The sequence below is a fragment of the Penicillium vulpinum genome, assembly GCF_028829585.1.
Source record: "Penicillium vulpinum strain IBT 29486 chromosome Unknown utg000004l_segment0_segment0, whole genome shotgun sequence".
NCBI lineage: Eukaryota > Fungi > Ascomycota > Eurotiomycetes > Eurotiales > Aspergillaceae > Penicillium > Penicillium vulpinum.
In genome coordinates this window covers 3544150-3564902 of record NW_026643244.1, presented here as the reverse complement: position 1 = coordinate 3564902, position 20753 = coordinate 3544150, and the positions used below count along the sequence as shown (strand labels likewise).

The 20753-nt window shown below is 48.1% G+C and overlaps 10 protein-coding genes across 10 annotated transcripts; 4 read left to right on the top strand and 6 right to left on the bottom strand.

Moving 5' to 3' along the window:
* Positions 1-991: 991 nt before the first annotated feature.
* Positions 992-2986, bottom strand: kexA (serine-type carboxypeptidase kexA; the record flags this gene model as incomplete). Its single annotated transcript, XM_057257532.1, has 3 exons — positions 992-2332; positions 2387-2747; positions 2811-2986. 3 exons carry the CDS (start codon positions 2984-2986, stop codon positions 992-994), a joined length of 1878 nt encoding a protein of 625 aa, XP_057104990.1.
* Positions 2987-3639: 653 nt separating this feature from the next.
* N7479_009838 (SAM-dependent methyltransferase) lies at positions 3640-4475 on the bottom strand (the record flags this gene model as incomplete). The annotated part of the gene is made up of 5 exons (XM_057257531.1): positions 3640-3693; positions 3741-3859; positions 3908-4018; positions 4074-4091; positions 4163-4475. The coding sequence occupies 5 exons, from the start codon at positions 4473-4475 to the stop codon at positions 3640-3642; spliced, it is 615 nt and encodes a 204-aa protein (XP_057104989.1).
* A 651-nt stretch (positions 4476-5126) lies between these two features.
* Positions 5127-5754, top strand: N7479_009837 (endosulfine family protein; the record flags this gene model as incomplete). Its single annotated transcript, XM_057257530.1, has 3 exons — positions 5127-5168; positions 5216-5299; positions 5362-5754. Exons 1-3 carry the CDS (start codon positions 5133-5135, stop codon positions 5752-5754), a joined length of 513 nt encoding a protein of 170 aa, XP_057104988.1. The 5' UTR covers positions 5127-5132.
* Positions 5755-7671: 1917 nt separating this feature from the next.
* N7479_009836 (ICE2 family protein) lies at positions 7672-9047 on the bottom strand (the record flags this gene model as incomplete). The annotated part of the gene is made up of 2 exons (XM_057257529.1): positions 7672-8475; positions 8529-9047. 2 exons carry the CDS (start codon positions 9045-9047, stop codon positions 7672-7674), a joined length of 1323 nt encoding a protein of 440 aa, XP_057104987.1.
* Positions 9048-10443: 1396 nt separating this feature from the next.
* Positions 10444-11600, top strand: N7479_009835 (MYG1 family protein; the record flags this gene model as incomplete). Its single annotated transcript, XM_057257528.1, has 2 exons — positions 10444-10502; positions 10568-11600. 2 exons carry the CDS (start codon positions 10444-10446, stop codon positions 11598-11600), a joined length of 1092 nt encoding a protein of 363 aa, XP_057104986.1.
* A 604-nt stretch (positions 11601-12204) lies between these two features.
* N7479_009834 (uncharacterized protein) lies at positions 12205-12762 on the bottom strand (the record flags this gene model as incomplete). The annotated part of the gene is made up of 1 exon (XM_057257527.1): positions 12205-12762. One exon carries the CDS (start codon positions 12760-12762, stop codon positions 12205-12207), a length of 558 nt encoding a protein of 185 aa, XP_057104985.1.
* Positions 12763-12922: 160 nt separating this feature from the next.
* On the top strand, positions 12923-14933 carry N7479_009833 (methionine--tRNA ligase MES1; the record flags this gene model as incomplete). Its single annotated transcript, XM_057257526.1, has 2 exons — positions 12923-13053; positions 13115-14933. The coding sequence occupies 2 exons, from the start codon at positions 12923-12925 to the stop codon at positions 14931-14933; spliced, it is 1950 nt and encodes a 649-aa protein (XP_057104984.1).
* A 495-nt stretch (positions 14934-15428) lies between these two features.
* Positions 15429-16622, bottom strand: sonA (putative nuclear pore complex protein (SonA); the record flags this gene model as incomplete). The annotated part of the gene is made up of 2 exons (XM_057257525.1): positions 15429-16253; positions 16362-16622. 2 exons carry the CDS (start codon positions 16620-16622, stop codon positions 15429-15431), a joined length of 1086 nt encoding a protein of 361 aa, XP_057104983.1.
* Positions 16623-18355: 1733 nt separating this feature from the next.
* On the top strand, positions 18356-19061 carry N7479_009831 (uncharacterized protein; the record flags this gene model as incomplete). Its single annotated transcript, XM_057257524.1, has 4 exons — positions 18356-18506; positions 18558-18609; positions 18667-18850; positions 18915-19061. The coding sequence occupies 4 exons, from the start codon at positions 18356-18358 to the stop codon at positions 19059-19061; spliced, it is 534 nt and encodes a 177-aa protein (XP_057104982.1).
* A 439-nt stretch (positions 19062-19500) lies between these two features.
* On the bottom strand, positions 19501-20526 carry N7479_009830 (uncharacterized protein; the record flags this gene model as incomplete). Its single annotated transcript, XM_057257523.1, has 2 exons — positions 19501-19875; positions 20044-20526. 2 exons carry the CDS (start codon positions 20524-20526, stop codon positions 19501-19503), a joined length of 858 nt encoding a protein of 285 aa, XP_057104981.1.
* Between the last annotated feature and the right edge of the window lie 227 nt (positions 20527-20753).

Sequence of the window (20753 nt, the reverse complement as noted above, 5' to 3'; positions counted from 1 at the left end):
TATTTCCATGAACAATCATCTCTATTAAAAAAGACTGGTCAGAATGGTTCTCCGCGATTTGACAGATTCGACAACATACCAGCTCCGCCTAACTCCACCACCATGGTTATGGATATCGTCTCAGACGATAGTAAAATTCAAATGGAGACTCCCAGCGATCGACTGGCCAGTGCAGTTGCTAGATCTTGCAGAGTATAACATCATAATCTAGCAAGGCACTAGCACCGTGTTCAACTTTGTTGCAAAGTGATCTTGTCTTGTAGAGCGGTGTTTTGTGTTGGGATTCCACACCTGATAAATGTTTCCATTTCCTCCTCGAAGCCGTTCACCTTTCCGTGTACTAGGGTCAGATAGGCAGCGTTTTCCGCGACATTTTGTGCAGGAATGCCAGTTTTCACGCGTTTTGACTGGGTTTACACGGTCAAGATTGGGATTTTCCCCTTTTGCTTGCTTGTACCATGCTCGAATAGAATATAAATTAGGATGACCTTGCCCAGAGGCCTCCTGAACATCCTGCTTAACCCAGCTTGTCATGCAAGTTGTGGGCCAATGGATGGATCATGTGGTCATGCTTCTTGGATCAGAGTACTGATAAGTGGTTAGAAAGGTTTCAAGTGAAAGGTACGGAAGTGACATACTAAAATCGGGAGACCACTGATGGGAAGTGCCAAAGTCAACAGTCCTAGCCTGGTTTAATTCGTTGGGTTGTCGGTTCCCAGATGAGGAAGTTGATCTGGAATCGCGAGATGGGCCATCATGTATAGCGTATCGTACCAGGGTTTGAAGCTCTTGGGTATATATGTTTGATAGCATTTTGTGAAAGGAAGAGAGTTGCAGAGTTTTCAGGGACTTATAGGATGACACTGAGCTTTATAATCATCTGCCTAATAAGGAAGTCACGAGATACCATAATGAAAATCACATATCAAGACCCCAGAACACCATTTACTTGATAAAGATGCCAAAAATCATTTCAAAAAACAAAAAAAACCTATGAAGACTGGCGGTTTTCACCAGTTCCCGGATGCGAAACATGCTCGTCATCATCACTAGCTTCGCCAACAGCGTAATGCTCCCGCTCAAGGCCAGGGGAATGAAGATGGTCGAGCTCAGACTCATCGAAATCACCAGCCTCAACATCAGCGCCAGAAGGCTTGCTCTGGAATCTGCTGAGAATAGATGTACTATCTGACGTACCATTATTGGAGACGCCCTTGTAGCCCCGACGAACACGACGACGACTACGCCAGATGAAAAAGCCCCAAACGGTCACACCGATAATCACAACGATGAGGGCAGCCTCGCCAGACTTGGTATACGCGTGTATCTTAGTCTGTTTCAACCTCTCCTTCTCACTCTCTTCGGCAGCAGTGCTATTAGCCTGTCCACCAACAGCAGTCTGGGGTAACTTCTCGCCGTCGATACGTGAATCAGAAGGCTGGCCGCCGATGCTGGCGATATCGACCTTCATAAAACGGTCGAGCATGTCGCGGGTCTGGCGGGGGTTGTCAAATGGAACCATGTGACTGGAGTTGTAGAAGAGCACGTAGGTGAGGTTACGGGCAGATTGGTAGATGCCAGCGGGCTCGTCTTCGAAGGTCCAGTCATGGCGCGGGGCCCAGACTCCTGGGGAGGTTTCAAAGCCGGTGCCACCTTTCCATTTCATGTTGTGGATCAGAGTCTCTGTTCCGATGTGGTTGCAGATGAGGTCTTTGTCGCCACTGAAGAGCAGGACGTTGATACCCGATTCGATCAGGCCTGGGAGCAGGTGGACGGAGGGAATGGAGTTCTTTGCGGTGAAAGCCTGATGAACCATACCAGCGCATTCTGTCCAGCCGGATTTCTTTGCTGGGTTGATGTTCAGGGCTTTGACTACGTCCGGTCGCTGGAGATACGGCTCAATCTTTTTCAGGTCGGGGGGCCAGTTCATGCCACAGGATACCTCCTGGTCCTTGAGACGGACATCGTACATGTTGTAACACTCGTGATTTTCGGTGGTGAGACGGAGGAATTGTTCCAAGACAAACTCGCACGCGCCTAAATCAAGTTTGTTCTTTGCGGCGGGAGTCTCCAGCTTTGAGAGACAGACTTCGTTGAGTACATTAATGTTGTCGTAGAGGGATGTGCCGGGTTTGATGAGGCCTTCCCTCTCGACGAACTTAAAGTACGAAGGGTACTGGTCTGTAGGAGAGATCCAACCGTTACCGATCAGCAAGCCCTTCACAGGCCACTCTGTGCCTCCGTTCTCTGCAACACCCTTGTTGCGATCTTGAATAGCCTTTGCGATATATGGGATATGCTGGCCAGCATATGATTCACCAGCGAGATATAGCTGCAAAAAAAGTTAGAGATATAAGCAATGCAGTAGGGGATAAGGCAAACGTACGTCATCGTTCGCATACTCGGGGAATAGTTCAAAGAACTTTTCCAAGAAGATAATGAAGTGGGCAGCCATCTCATCCAGCTCATGGATATAGCTATCGGTATTCGCATAACTGAACCCAGTACCGACGGGATTATCGACGAAGAGCAGATTGGCAAACTCATCCCACCTGCCTTCGTTGTACTTCAACGTATGGTCGTCCTGGAGTCGGTAGGGCCCAACTTCCATTAATGCGCCATCCATTGAACTACATCCTGGGCCACCGTTCAGCCAAATGACAGTGCGCTGTCGGTTCGCGATGTGGCGGTTCTGGAAATGCCAGAAGAACAGGTTGCCGTTGATGCTGGGATCGACCTCGATGTGTCTAGAGTTGTCGGGTTAGACAAGGCTCATAAGTTCAAAAAAATCCAACTTCCTAGGGACTCACCCAGCATGCATCTTCAAGAAAGGGCCTTCCGGCGCCCCAGGTAACGAGTGCACATAATAATCAGCAGCCGAACTAGCCGACACCAAGGCCGGACTCAATAACAGTGATAATGCGGATAATAACATTGCGGCAGGACCACCCTTCAATGAAGAAGGGAGGAATGGCATTGAAAGCATTTCAACAGTCCAGTATGGATATCATAAAAATAAAGGCTTGCGTAAATAAGTCGAGTAGATGTCCCGGGAGGGACTCGTAAGCGCGGATCAACGGATCATCGAATTTGGACCGGTTGGACAGCACAGAAGGATGTGCGGAATAGGGGAGAGACAGTGAAATGGGTATTCACAAAGAAACAGGCGAAAAGCCAGAGAAAGGAGAACCGAGGTGTTAAAATGTTAAGGTGTCCAGAGTGTTCAGAGTGTACGGAGCAGGATGACGGAGTTCAAAGGAAGTCCAGGCTGGCGCAGCCTGCGGAATGATACTGTAATTACGGGTAATGACAGGTGGGTTGGATGAAATGCACTGCCACTTACCGCCTGAATAATGGTATTCTATGTATTCTATGTATTTCTTTGTTCTTCTATAAATTGCTTTATCAATTATTAGAGTAACTCAAATATATTTGGAATATCAACTCCAGTATTTGCATATACTCCGTACTTAAATCGTAAATCCATATATATTTTTTTTATATCCTCCGAGTCATTGTCAAAGGTGAAATCATTGAAACTTGCCCAGCCGCTTCTCCAAGCCACTTGCCGACCTTATTATCGTTTAATTTTGGCCCCTGAGGGTGATCTTCAGCTAGTACAATGTTGTATTGTATAACTTAGAAGAAATCAATAGACTTGTCGGCATCTTTCTTAATAAGTTCCACCATTCCCTGGACTGTTAGCTTCTTGTTTCTCTCTGGCAATCCAATAGTCTTACATCGGGCATGATGGGTTCCTCATTGGCACCCTTGACATAGCGGAAAGGCATCTCGGTGCGCTCGTGCTCATTGATGACCAATTCCGGGTAGTCGACATATTCAATGTCCTCGAGGGGTACTAGCAGAATCAGCGTACAGCACATATATTAGATTATATTGCACTCACTTTTCTCGTGAACAACCAAACGAGTAACTCGCACAGCAGTATCGGTAGTCATCTGCTTAGGCCCCAATCGGCGGCCGACATACCCCTTCTTCCTCAATTCCGAGGTGCGATCTACAAAGTCATCAGTCTCTTGCCGAAGTGCATGGACAAAACAGGTAGTACATACCTCTAGGCGGATCGTCGCCTGCAGATGCAGTCAAAAAAGGTCAGTCCGAATTCAATCCGTAAATATTGCGGGGTAAAAAAATTCCATACCCAGAATACCACCGAACAAGAAGACCTCAAAGATATCACCATCCTCGGGACTCAATTCGACCTGAGCGGAAGGGTCCAACAAGCAGACCTTATCCTTGCGGTCGGCGAAGATCTCCTCGACACTACGCTGCTCGACCTCGAGACCTCTGGTGGCGGCGAGATCTGCGGGCATCTGCAGCTCCGCGGGCACAGAGCTGAGCATGAATCTTGCCCCGCGGTCGTGGGATTCACGCGCAATACAGGCATATTCGAGTGTGGACCATGGGCCCAACTCGGGATCCAAATGTTCGACTACGAAGGTTGGTTGAGTCATGGTGGGTGTTGTGAGAGAGACGTCACAGAAGCGGGAAAAATGAAGAAATGAAGAAGTTCAAGGTTCGGTTCCACTGTGGGCAGGTGACGAGGTTATGGACAATTGATTTGTTTAACCAATTATACTATTTATATGACAATGAGCCTTAGGATGAAAGATGGGAAGTCCTTGGGATGACTGTAGAAGGTTGTTAAATACTTAATGGATTGCCAGGGTTATATATGTGACCTTACGCATGGTATATATGCCACGGATTTATATTATATTCCCTATAGAAAAGAATAGAAGAAAGAGAATACTTGCATTATAATCAAATATAATTTTTAAAAAATATATAAGAAATACTACGCAACTATCCAACGTTTTAATATGTAGAATCCCAGAACGTCATGTATATGGCCCGATAGTGGGCATATTCGGTCTGGATTTATTTAATATAGTAAGCTAGTCTGACTATTAGTTACAGAGCACTGGTTACTGTCTATTATTTATTATTCTCTTACTTTATTCCTCTTATTTTTTTATTTATTCCAACTCAACCCGTCTCTTCCTCTCCCGGTCACACTTCTCCCCGCCTTATCTTTCCCGCTTCAATTCCCCCTCCAACACCAACTCCAACTTCAACTTCAACTTCAACTTTCTTCCAAAACCTCCATCATGAATCCCCACCAGCAGAACAAAGTGGATATCAACGTAAGTACTCCCACAGTTATATCATATCATAACTAACAAATCCCCAGTCGTTGAGCCCAGAGGAGCAGCGCCTGCTGCGCCTCTACGGCAAGATGCCCACCAAGAAAGACGTCCTTCAGAACAAGCTTAAAGTAAGCCAAGCACCAACACAACCCCGCCCAAAAACACCATCCTAACAATTAATCTCTTACAGGAACGCAAATACTTCGATTCAGGCGACTACGCCCTCAGCAAAGCCGGCAAAGCCTCCGACGTAGGCGTCACCAATATCGGGTCCCGCCACCCAGTGCCGGAGAACATCCCGCACCTAACCTCAACCTCACCGGGCGCCAACAACTCCGCCAACAACGGCAGTGTCAGCTCACAGGGCGGCCAGCAGATCCCCGGTAGCATCAGCGGACACCCTGGCTCGGTCGGGTTCCAAAGCCGCAGCCCGATCAAGGATGGGGGTAGCTTCCTACACCGTGGTACCAGTGTCAGTGAGGGTGAGACAGGCTCTGGTCTGGCCTCCTCATCAGTGCAGAGTGAGCAGGAGCTTAGTGTTAGTCCCCCTCCTGCGAGAGAAGGTGTTCCTATCCGTCGGTAGGCCATAACACTTATCTTGCACTACACTGGGTGGCTGTGGCTGTTCTGACGAGGGCGATCGTTGCATGCATATCTTTTGAAGGGGGTCTGTGATTTCACTTTCAAAAGCCTGGCGCTATGGGAATTTCTTCTTATTTCTTTATCTCTATTGGTTTTATTTTCTTTGAATGAGTTTTGTGAATTGGGGGAATGGGATGGGATAACAGTGCACTGCCGGACAGGGCGAGAGTGGGAGTAGAGGTTGTTAGTGCTTGGACTGTGGTTGTGTCATTGATATGGGCAGCTTGTTTCTCTTTAGAGAGTGATATTGTCCATCGAGCACTGCTTCGCTCTTCAGTGCATTGGCTTTCTTTCTTTTTTCTTCAATTATCACCATTTACCATCAACTTATCAGCTGTGGCATTCAATTTTTTCCTCTTTTTTCTATTATTCGCCTTGACCATATCTAGTTCATATGACAAGGCCCCTGTCTGTGATGGTTTGTGTCCGTTTTCGGCTTCCACACTCGCGATAATTTGTCTACTTTATGTCTACCTGCATTCCTATTTGGCTGTCATGGTTATATACACATGGAACCGGTCTGTGATTCTGATCCTGTTGTGTTGTGACTTCTCCCGTGCTATACTGTTCAATTCGTTCGAAGGTTATATGGAAAAGTCATTTTACTTGTTTTATATAGCGCTTTTTCCCTCTCTTATAATGCTATACGTCCCAGTGGCAATGTCCCACCCATATAGTAGGCAGGCGTTACTACGGCAGTTCAGACTCTAGATCGAGCAAGCTAGATCATATTGTGAAGGATTGAGGGGATGAGCGCGCTATTCTTGTATACTATATATAGAAAAAGATGATAGAAGGAATTGAGCTTCTCACCATACATATTCCACATTTTGACTTGATTTTTTTACTTTTTAGTTAACTAGAACTAGAACATTAGGAAGAGGGGGAACATATAAAAATACATCCAAAAAAGCCATCGGATAAGAATAATAAAGATAAATGGTCTGACACTAGGTAGAACACCTAACACAGCAAAGCTAGAATAAATGGGGATAGCTGCCTGGCTTAGATAGCATCAAAGATTGAATCAATAGTTTTCTATAAGACTACAACTGCCAAGCTCTATAATATTTGAATCAAATCAAGAAAGAAAGAAACGAATATCTATTAAACCCCACCCAGCGCCTGGCAAGAAATACAAGAGAAGAAAGAACCAGGTATCCTATATACAAGTAGTGGCGTCAAGTGTAACCATTGAACTGTGTGTTATGGATGGAGTAAGATTAGACCGAGGGTGAGCAAAATAGAAACCAGGAATCTGTGAATAGGAAGGTTGAGCAAGACAGCAGAGGGTATAAGTGCCGAACTGGATAAAAAGTGGTAATTCAGAGTAGATATGGAGGACAAATAGAGGGGAAAGAGGAACAAGGAACAGGTTTATCTGGTATCATCGAGTCATGAGAAGGGGACTGGCATATTGAACGGAGTGCTGTTTGCCTCGAGATATGAGACAACGATATACACCCATATAGCAATCGAGAAAGGTATGCTTGGCAAGGAAGTAAGGAAGAGCAGGTGCGGGAGTGACGCGAAACGAAGTCCAATCAAAAGCGAGACCGGTGATATATGGCGTCAGGGCGATCAAAACTATTCTGAAGCACTCGCTCCACCGTACCCGTGGGAAAGGTGGGAGGCGATTGGCTAAATTCCAAGACGGATCGCCGCTGAGTGGCGTTTGCGTTGCCAAGTTTGCTGCGAGCTAGGTCACTTGATAGGATTGTGGCCAACTGGGCTCATGCAGCAATATACCGCAGCGAAGGAGGCAACAAGGCCGATTCGATTGGCCTTCAGATTTCTGCCGCGCTGTTTTAGAAGACATGATGAGAAGGAAAGCGCAGGCTTGTTGACTTGACGTCATTCAGTCGGTTTTCCAGTGACCTGCCACTCCGTTGTCGAGATCGTTGGTTTCCCCGAGCCATAGCTCAACCGCATATAGGGATATTGTGCAAGCAAGATTAATCCACCGCCACGGGTTACCACCGCCGTTACCATGGCTGCTCCACCATTCACCGCTGCCGCCCATTGCTTGTGATGTCGATGCGAAGTGCTGCATGAGGAGACTGGTGTAAACAGCAATGAGAATGCTTGGGGCAAAGTAGCTCAGGAAGCCCAGCACTTGGCCTGCTGCGTCGGCATCATCAATAGAAGCCTCTTGGGAAAGCGCACGTGCGCCAGACTCGCGGACAGCTGGGATAATGCGCGTCGACGCATACAGTACAAGCAAGCGGTACGCGAGCGAGATGAGGACGGAGGGTGTGACAGCGCTGAAAACGGCGGTAATGACGTTGAAGCCTGCATGAATAATTGACGGTAGAGTAGACAGTGCGTGCATCAGAGTTGTGTACGACGCCATGAGGATGGGAGGCAGCGGAGGGAAGTCTCCGACCTGCGAGGGCGAGGGTATTTGTTCCATGGGGTGTGATGGCTGGTAGTCCGTGAAGATCTGGTAGATGCAGAGTACGACGTAGGCGAAGAGGAGGGAGCTTTCGACCGGGTTACCGCGACCACTTCCAATACCCCAGGCACACAAAATGACGGCGCATGTGACAGAGACTCCAATCAGGGCGGCATCGACGTTGGAGATTTCGGGGAATTGCAGAACACGCCAGAGGAAGTAAACAGAGCTGGAGATAATCGTAGCGGACAAGACCAAGAGGCCAATCTAAAACAAGGGTTAGTTTTCATTGCGACACCCCATGGGAGATCAAAACACACCATCCAGCTATCGCTGCGTCCACCTCGGTTGACGAGCCAGCGGGTAATTTGCCCAGCAGCCTGAATCACCAGCAAACTGCAGAATCCCTCTGCCAGCTGGAAGACCGGGGTAGACCATCTCAGAAGCCTATCCCAGTTGCCGAGGCTCACAGTTTCCACCAGGCCGTCGCGACCAAAGAGCCATTCCTGGATAGAAGAATCCTGCGCCCTCTTGCCGTTGAAAGTACGTTCCACCCATCCTGCACTCTCAGCATCAACCGAGAATCGATTCAGCGACCAAATCAGAAGCACCAAGATGACGGCCCATTGCGAGAAGCGGAGAACGGCAATAATGGAGGAACGGAACCACGATCGTTCAGGGGTGGTGACCTTCAACAAGGATACCAGGAAGTAATAGGCCGCTAGGGACAGCGAGAAGGCCAGGCCACATGTCTTGCCGCCCACATCGAAAGCTAGTGGGATGGACGAGACGGTGACGGCGAGGAACAAGGCCGACGAAAAGACTCGAAAGAGCCACATCGGACCGCCGAAGGGGGGGTGCGCGGTACGTAGAGAATCGAGAGAATAGTACGACTGGGCGGGTATATCTGAGGCAAATGTCGTGTTTAGAGCTGGATGAGGAGAGAAAAAGTTAAGGAGGGGGAGAAACACACTGTTTTCTTTTTTTCTTCGAGCTTATCACAACTTCACGTGGGTCAGAGAAGAGAAATACTCAGAAACCTCCGAAAAGCAAGGCCAAATATCTAAAATAGATATAATAAAACAACAAAATAAACAAAATACTAAAACAGCCAAATATACAAGAAAGAGGATTTTCAATAAAAAAAGAAGTGGAAGTCTCTTTTTAATAAGTGTTACAACTAGACTGGCGGTCGGAGCACCATTTTCTACCTAGGCTTATACTAGGCCCAGAAACAACAGAAACTAATGCATTAGAAACAAGCTAAAGGTCTCCATTTAATATAAAGGGAAAAAAAGACTACTATATTTCCTTATCTTTTCTCGGCCCGATCTTAGTATTATTACTTATTATGTACCATCGCGTGCGTTACATAGAAGAATGCCGAATCAATTATCCACTATGTTGACATACTCAACTTTCTATATAGAAGGCCTGTCAGTAAAGCGAATAGAGCTATACACCAGATATACATGTAGTTTACTGTTTGATTTTTTTTGGGCTAAAATCTAGATTTATCTATAACACTATGCTTGTTAGCAACAAACAGAAAACAAAGATATGTTAAAGCGGCCCTTAGTACCCCTTTTTGGTCTTGGTAGAGCCACTTTTTATAGGGCATTTTGGCTAGCAAGATAGGCTCATGCTGTTATAAAGTCTTGCATATGTAAGTATGATTGCTGTCAAAAACAATGGTATCCACGTGTGTTTACTCCACATGTCAACAACAAGATAGCAATAGAGACTCCGGTCATTTTCAAGTGTTGCTAGGTAAGAAAGAGCTTTTTGATAACTCTGCCAATGGATAATAGTATATGGACTTTGAAGATGAGCAATGGGTCTATACTAGGGGTTTGTGCATAGAAGGAGTTGCAATGTGTTTATACTACTAAATATATATATTTTACAACCTTGGAAGTAATATTGATGCTGTTCATCCTTCAGACTTTCTAGTCCGTAGCTAATTATATTCCCCTTACACAGCTATTCCTCAAATCTAAGCTTTCTATCTAGCTAAATGCATTGTGTTTCTCTCCAAGGGAGCCTTATAGATCTTAAAGAGGATAAAGCTCATAGTCACATGCTAGATTCCAGCCCTACTATCAAGCCCTGATAACCCGATATAGAAACGCAGATAAGAATCTCAGCCAGCCAGAGCGCAGCAATTAATACGTGAAGACCCTTTAGACCATTCCCTTTCATTTTTGAATGCTTAGATTCAATAACTACTTCAAAATGGCTGAAAACGTTGCAAAGAAGCTCAAGACATCGTCCCCCTTGATCGGGACACACAAGTGAGTATAAAGTTCTGAAATTGCTACTCATCTAGCTCAATCTGTTCATATACTGACCAAAACAGCGGTCACTTCCACGCCGACGAGGCCCTGGCTGTTTATCTCCTCCGCCTGCTCCCCACATACGCCTCCTCCCCTCTTGTCCGCACACGCGACCCAGCCGAGCTCGAGAAATGCCACACCGTCGTCGACGTGGGCGGCGTGTACGACCCCGCCATCCACCGTTATGATCACCACCAGCGCACCTTCTCAACAACCTTCCCCCAGCACGCCACTAAGCTCTCCTCCGCCGGCCTGGTGTACATGCACTTCGGCAAGGCAATCATCGCCCAGAAGCTGTCTCTGCCCATTGAGCACCCTGACGTAGACCTGCTGTACGAGAAGCTGTACACAGACTTCATCGAAGCGATTGACGCCAACGACAACGGTATCTCCGCCTACGACCAGGCCGCGCTTGCCGCCGCCGGAGTCGAGAAGCGCTTCAAGAACGGCGGCATCACGCTCGCCTCAATGGTCGGCGACATGAACAACCCAGACCCCACCAGCCCTCCCGGCGAGCCCCAAGACGAGGACAGCCTCTTCGGACGCGCCAGCACCCTCATCGGCAACGCGTTCGCGCGCAAGATGCACCACGCCTGCACGTCCTGGATGCCTGCCCGCACCACTGTCGGCTCCGCTTACGCTTCGCGCAAGGACATCCACCCCTCCGGCCGCATCATCGTCCTTCCCCAGGGCGGCGTGCCTTGGAAGGAGCACCTGTACAACTTCGAGGCTGAGGCTTCCGGATCCAAGGAGATTGACCCCGCCACCGAGACTTACTATGTTCTGTACCCCGAGAGCGCTACTGAGGGAGCCAAGTGGCGCGTGCAGTGCGTTTCCGTCTCCGAGAGCAGCTTTGAGTCTCGCAAGCCTCTGCCTGAGGCGTGGCGCGGTGTCCGTGACCAGGACCTTGATGGTGTTATGGCTGCGGAGGCTGAGAAGAATGGCCAGAGCAAGATCCCCGAGGGTGCGGTCTTTGTTCACGCTAGTGGGTTCATTGGTGGCCACAAGACGAGAGAGGGTGCCATGGCTATGGCTGAGCGCAGCCTTGAGCTATAGTTTTTGTGAATTGATAATAACTGAATTTCTCGAAGAAAAAGTTGGATTTTTGATGAAATATTTTATATTATGACTTCCAAAGGGAATTATGATTTATTTCAACATGACTTTTTTCCTTTGCAACTCTACTTTGTAGATCTTCAGATATTGTAGAAAATCAATCCGGTCTTGCATGAAAGCACTGGACACCACAAATGTCTGTCGTCAGTAGAACGCCCAGCAAGGCTCTTTGGGGGGTTTCTACTTTGGTGTCCAAGATATAGTAGACAAGTCTTAATATATATGGTGTGTCAAATTCGGACCGCCAATTAAGCCCAATTGTTGTTTCTCAGTGGCAAACGAGCGTGAAGCCTTGGTATTCGGAGGGTGTAGAGCCAAGCCTGGGGGAATGAGCCTCGAATGAATGATTGCGATCAAATAACCTTTCTCAGATTTTTTGGAATAGCATTCCAGATATTGGAGAGCCTTTCCACGTGTTGACCGAAGCGAGTGCTTTATTCCTAACGAAGGAGTTGGGTTTTGCGCTCTAATCCGATGGCATCGGTAGAGTCCGGGAGTCGAGCGTCTGGTATGACTACCGATTTGGTGAAGCATGACCAAGCCCTCAGTGACGGATATTCAATGCACTGATATCTTCGATGCTTCCAGTACCATCTCCAGAAGCCGACACGTCCCTAGGTTCAGCCTGAGTGGCCGGATCCTCGCGCTCGCCCATTGCCCGTTGGATGAGCTTCGCCTTCGTAGCGGCGCCTTTGAGACGCTCGTCCACGTCATTGACAGCTTCCTCCGTATTGCTCATATCCAGCGTAGCCGGATCGACAAGTTCAAGAAGCGTCTGGAGATTCCTGGCCAGTCGAGTGCTGTGTGGTGGGAGGCTGGGCATGTCTTTGCAGATAGATGGATCAAGAGAAAGAGTATCCGTTGTGCTATCCGTCTGCGACGCGGCACCTTCGGACGATTTCATGTCGAGTCTTTGCGCCCAAACTAATGCCTTGCCATACAAGCGTCCCATCTCGACAAACTTCTCGTAGCCTTTCTCAACGGCGAAAACGCTGCCTTCGGTATATCCAGTAGCAGCTCCATCGGCGGTGCCCAGCGCATATCCCTCATTGTAGAATTGCTCCTCCAGATCAAGGAGACTGTCCAAAAGATTGTGTTCCATAATGAATATAATAGATATAGATATGAGTCAAAAGTGGAGAGTTCAATTGATAACGTTTTTTTTTTTTTTGATATCCGCGGGGCATGTGACGAGATGCCCACTTTCTGATTTTCCCGCCTTGCCCCTCTAACAAAGACGTTCTTTCCTTCAACAACGCAAGATGACGGACCCTATCTTGCCTAAAGCTGGCGAGCGCAATATCCTCGTGACGAGCGCTTTGCCCTACGTGAACAATGTTCCCCATCTGGGCAACGTAGTTGGCTCCGTGCTGAGTGCCGATGTATTTGCTCGGTATGACTCAACCCCACACAAAATATAGCATTGCGCCATGAAGCTGACGGTCACTCAATAGATACCACAAGGCCTGTGGCCGACGCACACTCTACATCTGCGGTACAGACGAATATGGAACCGCAACCGAGACCAAGGCGCTTGAGGAGAAGATGTCGCCGGAGGATCTGTGCTCCAAGTACAACAAGATCCACCAAGATGTGTACGAATGGTTCAACATCGGCTTCGACCACTTCGGTCGCACACCCACACAGAAGCACACCGAGATCTCGCAGTCGATCTTCAAGCGCCTGCACGAGAACGGCTTCCTTAGCGAGCGCACCGCCGAACAGCCCTTCTGCGAGCAGCACGGCTCATTCCTGGCTGATCGCTTCGTGGAGGGCGAATGCCCCCGCTGCCACTACGACGATGCCCGCGGAGACCAGTGCGACAAGTGCGGTCACCTCCTCGATCCCTTTGATCTCATCAACCCCCGCTGCAAGCTCGATGGCGCTTCCCCCGTCCGCCGCGAGACGAAACACATCCACATCATGCTCGACAAGCTCCAACCGGAGATCGAGAAATGGGTCCACCCCGCTATTGAGAAGGGCAACTGGCCTAGAAACTCGCGCGTTATCACTGAGTCCTGGTTGAAGGAGGGCTTGAAGGAGCGTGGTATCACCCGAGACCTGAAGTGGGGTGTTCCCGTCCCGCTGGAGGGATACGAGAACAAGGTTCTCTACGTGTGGTTCGAGGCTTGCATCGGCTACCCCTCGATCACAGCCAACTACACAGACGAATGGGAGAAGTGGTGGCGCAACCCGGAGGACGTGCAGTTGTGGCAGTTCCTGGGCAAGGACAACGTGCCCTTCCACAGCGTGATCTTCCCCGGCACCCAGATCGCCACGGGAGATAAGTGGACCATGCTGCACCACCTGAGCACCACCGAGTACCTCAACTACGAAGGCGGCAAGTTCAGCAAGTCGCGCGGCGTGGGTGTGTTCGGCACGAACGCCCGTGAAACCGGCGTTTCTGCTGATGTATGGCGCTACTTCCTGCTGAAGAACCGCCCCGAGACCGGCGATACCCAATTCGAGTGGGGTCCCTTCGTGGACAGCAACAACGGCGAGCTCCTCGCCAAGCTGGGCAACCTCGTCAACCGTGTCATCAAGCTCGTCGTCGCCTCCTACGGCTCCGTCATTCCGGAATTCACCGTGCCAGAGACCTTCAACCCATTCCTCGAGGAAGTCACCGAGCATCTGCGCCAGTACCACGAGGATCTGGAAGGCGCACACCTGCGCGCCGGAGTGCAGACCGCCATGCGCATCGCCGAGGCAGGCAACGGACTGATCCAAGCGAACCGTCTCGACAATGCCCTGATTGCCAACGAGCCCGAGCGCGCCGCTGCCGTCGTCGGCACAGTGCTCAACCTGATCCACCTGCTGTCCAGCGTGTTCTCGCCCTACATGCCAGCAACCTCGAAGTCGATTCTTGAGCAACTGAACGCTCCCTTCCTGAACATCCCCAGCTTGGAAGAGATCGAGTCTGGCTGGAAGCCTACTTCGCTGAAGGCGGGCCACAAGATTGGCAAGCCAGCTTACCTGTTCTCGCGTATTGATCCTAAGAAGGCAGATGAGTGGCGTGAGATGTTCGGCGGCTCGCAGGCGGACCGCAAGAAGAAGGAGGAGGATGCTGCCAAGGCTGCTGCGAAGAAGGCTGCTGCTAAGGCTAAGAAGAAGGAGAAGAAGGAGAAGGGCCGTGCTGGTGCCCCCGAAGGTGGTGTTGAGGGGTCTGCTAAGGGTGGTGCCGAGAAGGTCTCTGTTACCACTGAGGGCAAGAATGATGAGGCTGTTGAGAAGATTGCTGATGGTGTGGCGCAGGTTACTCTGCCTACTTCTTAGATTGTCAGGTCTTTAACAATAGGATGATCTAGATGAGAAAATACATGCAAGGCGTGTTGTGGGACTTTCTTTTTATGATTCTGTATGAGAGATGTTGTGCATTCATGAACAGGGGATCATCTTCTGGGCATATTGAAATCTGATCTTGGGGAATTTTCCCTTTTTATAGCTATCATACGCATGGATACAATGAAGGTGTTTTGTTTTTGTTAGTCTGATAGAAGAGTATGATCTTGATCCTGTATACCCCGTCTACTTGATCCTGCTTAGCTTTAAAATCTACATATATATATTGAAACTACATCTATAAGGTCCTAACAGATCCTTCCAGGAAAGAAAATAGCTAGACTAGCAAAAATCCCATTTGCACTTAATCAAAACACGCCGGTATGGTAAAAGTTTCATTACATGCTCATTGTAGCGATGGGAAACGAAATTGAGCGAAAAAAATCCCTCCATCCCACGCAAAAAAGAAAGAAAAAGCTCAGGCCCAAATTAACGCTTGCGCGTGCTCGGTCTGGGCTTTGTCTCATCAGGCCCAATAGGGTGCAGCATGACCTTGTTAGGAGACTGTTGGGTATTGGCGGAGTAACCCTTGCTCCAGTCGTAGCTGACCGAGTAAGCGAAGATATTTCCAGTACGGTTGAAAGCGCTAGCAGTGATAGGGCCTCCGACAGCGGGGTAACCCTTGAGACGATGCTTCGCGTCCTTATCCCAGAAGTGGAAAGTACCATCTGCACCGGCAGTGCTGAAGGTACCGTGAATGGGGTGGAAAGTGATAGAGTTAACGGAGTAGATATTGCAGACATCGCGGTTTGCGGGCGGGTTTTCACGGTGGCACTTGAAGGAGAAGTTGGAGGCGGAATCCTTCTCCTCGACGTACTGGATAGCACAGCGACCCTCGACAGAGCCGACAGCGAAGCCCGAGGCATCGGAAAAGCAGCTGACTACCCGCGTCTGCCACTTGAGGGGTGATTGCATGGTCTTGTAGAACTTTGTTGGCTGGTCGAGGTTGATGATATTGATGTAGCGGTCTGCGGTTCCGATAACGAGCAGCTTGTTCTTGACGTCCATGGTGTAGACACGCTCCTGGCACTCGACGGAGGCGATTGCGGTCGACTGGCGCAGATCCCAGTATTTGACTGTCTTGTCCCACGAACCGGTGATCAGGAGTGGAGTTCCGCCCACGGAGGGATTGGGGATCATATGGCAGCTTCGGATGGGGGCATCGTGAGCGGCAACTTGCGTTGTCGTGCCTGAGGCGAGATCGATCATGCGGGCTGCCTTGTCGGCACCGGCACCGACGACCTTGGTTCCATCCTACAAAGGAGGAAAAAAAAAGATGATGTTAGTTTCTGTGCATAGGATTGGACTTGGGTTGTGGAGGGGAGATATGTGGGGGGTGGGTGAGAGGGGGTGTGAGCTTACTGGAGACCAGCAGCAGTTCAGAACTGGAGCTTCGTGCTCGAAGAGCGCCTTTCCTTCACTTTGTCCCTGGTCGTTGATTTCGTAGATGCGGACTTTCTTATCCCACGAGGACACAGCTAGGTGTTCGCTGGTAGGCGAAAAGCGAAGATCCGAGATGCCATCCTCGGGGGGAGTGTTGAGGGCGACGTCCTTGGAAATGTCGCCGGTGGTGTTTGTCGAGCCCGCCGCGGCCGTAGTCGCGCCGGCACCGAAAAGTGACATTTGAAAGGGCGCGAGAGGTGTAATATGGGGATAGGGTATCGAGGCAATAAAAGAATGGAAACAGAAACAAAGAAAAAGCTGGATTCACAGCCGAAGAGTCATGCAGGGGAGAGAAAGAAAGTCGAGCTCAATGGAGGAGGGAAGAGACAGAGAAGGCGATGATAATTGTAGCTTGACAGAAAGCGATGCGCGATACCGGCAGAAAATATAACTCACCGCCTTTAGGTGATCTTTATACTTCACTCGAACTTGTAGGCTATTCTGCTTAGTTTTCTATTCTTTCGATATTTGTATTCTAATTGAAATCACTTTGGCATGCTTGATCTTTATATATATGCTCATTTTACTGGCAGAGCTATTCTCATGTAGCCGTCCTGGGATGCCACGAAAGCATTTGCCTAATAGGCAGCATTGCCGGACTGTAGTTATCCGTTTGGAAATAATTTCGATGACGATTTTACTGGATAACTCTTTACTCAATGTTTATGTTTGAGTCATTCAGAGAGTATAACACTTGTAAAAAAAAAGAAAAAAACAAAAACCAAAAAAAAAGAGTCGATTCGATCTTCGCTTTCTTGGCCACCATGCCATTATACCGAGTCATAAGTGGGCGGTTGGCCCAATATTTTTATATGCTCTTGTTTTCTAGGCGAATATTCTAGTCAGGTTATGAATGTGAATTTGAGCTCGTTAACAGGGTTGAATCGTGCTTTTATATCTCTCTATCCTAGGATATTGTTGAGCTTGGATGATGTGTTTCAATATCCTGAGGGACCATACGTACCACCTATTTATGTTTAACTATTGAATCCAGACATTTTCTAGTATGTAGCAAATCGAGTCTAGTTTTATAGGACATTTGATGTCGCTAAGATATATTCGTATCAATGTGAGGAGAAAAAAGCCAATTAATAATGCCATAAACATGTGAAGAGCAAGAAAGATACTAAGAACAGGAAACATTGCTGGGTACTGGGCTATGGCAATACGAACTCCCAAAATTGCGGTATGTACGAATGGCCTGGAGTGGTCAGTTTCATATGCAGGATGAGGCGAGGATGTGATTTGATAGAAAGTATGTGGCTGATAGTTATGAAGTAGGGAGGAGAGAGTGGTATGACCAGTGTAATCAGGTTAAGAACAAGTAAAACTAGGTAAACCAGGTAAAAACCAGGTAAAATCAGGAGACATGATTGGTCATACGATTAATGATAACTAGTTAGTTAACTTATAACTATACTAGAATACTTAGTAATTAAAGATAATTATAGCCAAGAGTGATCTGCCGTAAAAATAAGTGGAGATAAATGCGGGGTGCAGCACTAAGATTGGCTATGATTGACAATGTTGATGTCAGTTGTATGATTTCCGGGGGAGGCCGGGTATTTATTTATATGGGATAGTTTGGGGATATGAAGAAGATAGGTAAGAGTTTTGATAGCTAAAGAGTTGGTGGTTAAAGAGTGAATAGTTAATAGGTAAAGAGTTAAACTAGTTAGATGTTCAGAGTAATATAATAAAGGGATACCATGTAGTATAGCAAACATGAAAGTAACATGACATCCATGACATTGTACCCCCTCAACCTTGGTCACCTGCTCTATTTCCCCTCTCTCTCGCTCCTTCTTCATCTCCTGATCTTCTCCTGATCTCTTCATCTCCTGATTCATCTGAGAGTATATTCTACCATCCCATCTTCTTTCCCATTTCCAACTTGCTCACACTCTGCAACCATGTCTGTTCCTTTAACCAAAGTTGATTCTGCCATCGCTGGCCTGGATATATCCGATGGCAAGCCTGAGCCCATTGAGAAGGAGGTCAAGACCAAGACGCACAAGCGGCACTCCTCAACGGCACAAGGTGTCTGGAACATCAAGGATCTTGGTCAGTACTCACCAATCTCAGTGAACGAACCTATACTGATATCACCCCTAGAAGAGCAAAAGATGGACATCACACTCCCAATTGAGACACAAAAGACTGGGTGGTCAGTATCTGATCTCAGTTCCTCTCACATAGATCAATCCCACTGACCTCTACCCAGGAAACTCAACACCTCCCCCTCAACCATTGAGGACAAAGACATCCTCAAAATGCTCCTCGTCACCCCACCGGTCAAGAAGATCGACCTACACTTCCCCCTCGGCCTCGAGGTCACCGCTCGGAATCTCAAGGGCGTCACAATCAAGGACGCATTAGACGCCATCTACAAACAGTTCAAGAAGAAGGTCAGTGGTTCAATATTCTATACAGCCTGCAGAAATTCCATGATGACTGACGTGACACCGCTAGGCGGATGACGAACTTGACAAACCCTACCTCGCTGGCTTCGAGTGGGACAAAGAAGAGTGCTGGACCCGACTGGTCGTGCACCAGAAAAAAGAGGGTGCACCACAGCCAAGCAAAAAGTCCAAGAAAAAGGCCAAGGAAGAGGCATAGATTGGCACCAGCCCATCAACTAGGGTGTTTCATGACAAACATGAATACAGACACAAGTCCCCGGATGCCCTCTCCACTTTCTTCTACCCTTATTCCTTCACTTATCAATCATCATAATGGATGTTCTTACCGGGGACTATTGACTCCCCTCAATCTGCAGAACGTGATTTGACTTTTTTATCTTTTGCTTTTCTAGTCCTGTTCGGCTGCTCTATGTTCACTGCGTTTCCAATGTAGAAACAAGAATTAAGACGGCGCGAGGGAGATTTCATATTTTGGTTTTATCTTGTCAGTCTTTTCTGTCTAGCCCGGCTTATGTATCTACCCTGGGTGGACCGGTATGTGCCGTTCACTCCTTACGCCTAGTGGAGATCAAATCAAATAATTCTTAAGGGCTTTCCCCCCAATTGATATAGATGCTGTATGTTGGAGTATCATCCTAATCCCAGAGTGACCCCCAAGACTTCCGACCCCTCAAAAAAGCCTTATCAGAGTACTTCGGCTCCATGCCCAATGAAGTATACGCCGCTCTAACATTCTTCACAACCTCACATTCCGCAACATCATATTCCTCCAAACTCGCCGAATAATAATTTCTCCCCCTAGGTGCCTCTCCTAAACTAGTATAAAACACTAGCTCCAGATTCTGGACACCAAAAAGCTCCATGTCCCCACGAACCCGTTTAGGGAGGTATTCCCGACCCCAGACCATCTGCGTCGCAGAGTATTGATCTTGATCCCACCTCTCAGCGAAAACCAGTGCTTCAAAGACAATATCCATTCGCAGGCCACCACCTGGCTCTTTTAGGTCATCCTTGGGGTAATTACGAATGTCAGCTATGGTTCTTTTCAGGAGATGATCCGGAAGTATTGATACACGGGGATATTTGTTGAAAAAAATATAAAAGAATAGAAGAATACATTCTGTACATGTAGATAGATAACTATATGTATATATTATGTAAATAAACAGACAACTCACCAACGCCTCATAAATATACAAATACTGTCCGCCATGTCCGACATTACTCCTTAGCAGTGATAACGTATACACGGGTGGCTGCTGGACCAGCATACGACGCCAGCTGGCTTCTGGTCTGATGTATGCGTCCCATTTGTGCGGGTTCTTGACCATGTCGAAGGTGGTGAATGTGACCCTGGGAGTGGGGTTTCCATTTATGTCGGTGTCGTTAGTTTTAGTGTTTCCATACTGGTGGAAGATTGATGGGAAGGTCGCTGCTAGTAGGGGGTTTTGGATCTTTGATTTGTTCAGTGCATTGTCGAGGGGGCGGAAGAATAGGGCCCATTGGAGGGCTGGGGAGGAATTGATGAAGTGGGACCAGGTGTGGCAGATTCGGGTTGCTTTTGTGAGGAGGGTGCGGGTGTCCAGGTTCAGGAGGATTAGTTCGAAGATTTCGGGGATGGAGAGGGCGTGGATTTGGGGTGGGGTTGGGCGAGGGGCCATTGGGGTTAAGGAGGAAGCTAGGAAGATGAGGAATGGGAAGAAGAATGTAATAGTAATAAATAAGGGGGAGCTACGCCGTTGATATCCTGCTCTTTGTTGTCTGGTTGGGCACAATTGAGCTTCATCACATGTACTTTGCACACGTGGTGGGTCATTTTATCTTGGCGGGATTATTTGAATTGACAAATGCAGTGTGTATTAGTTATGTACTGCGTAGAAATGTAAGT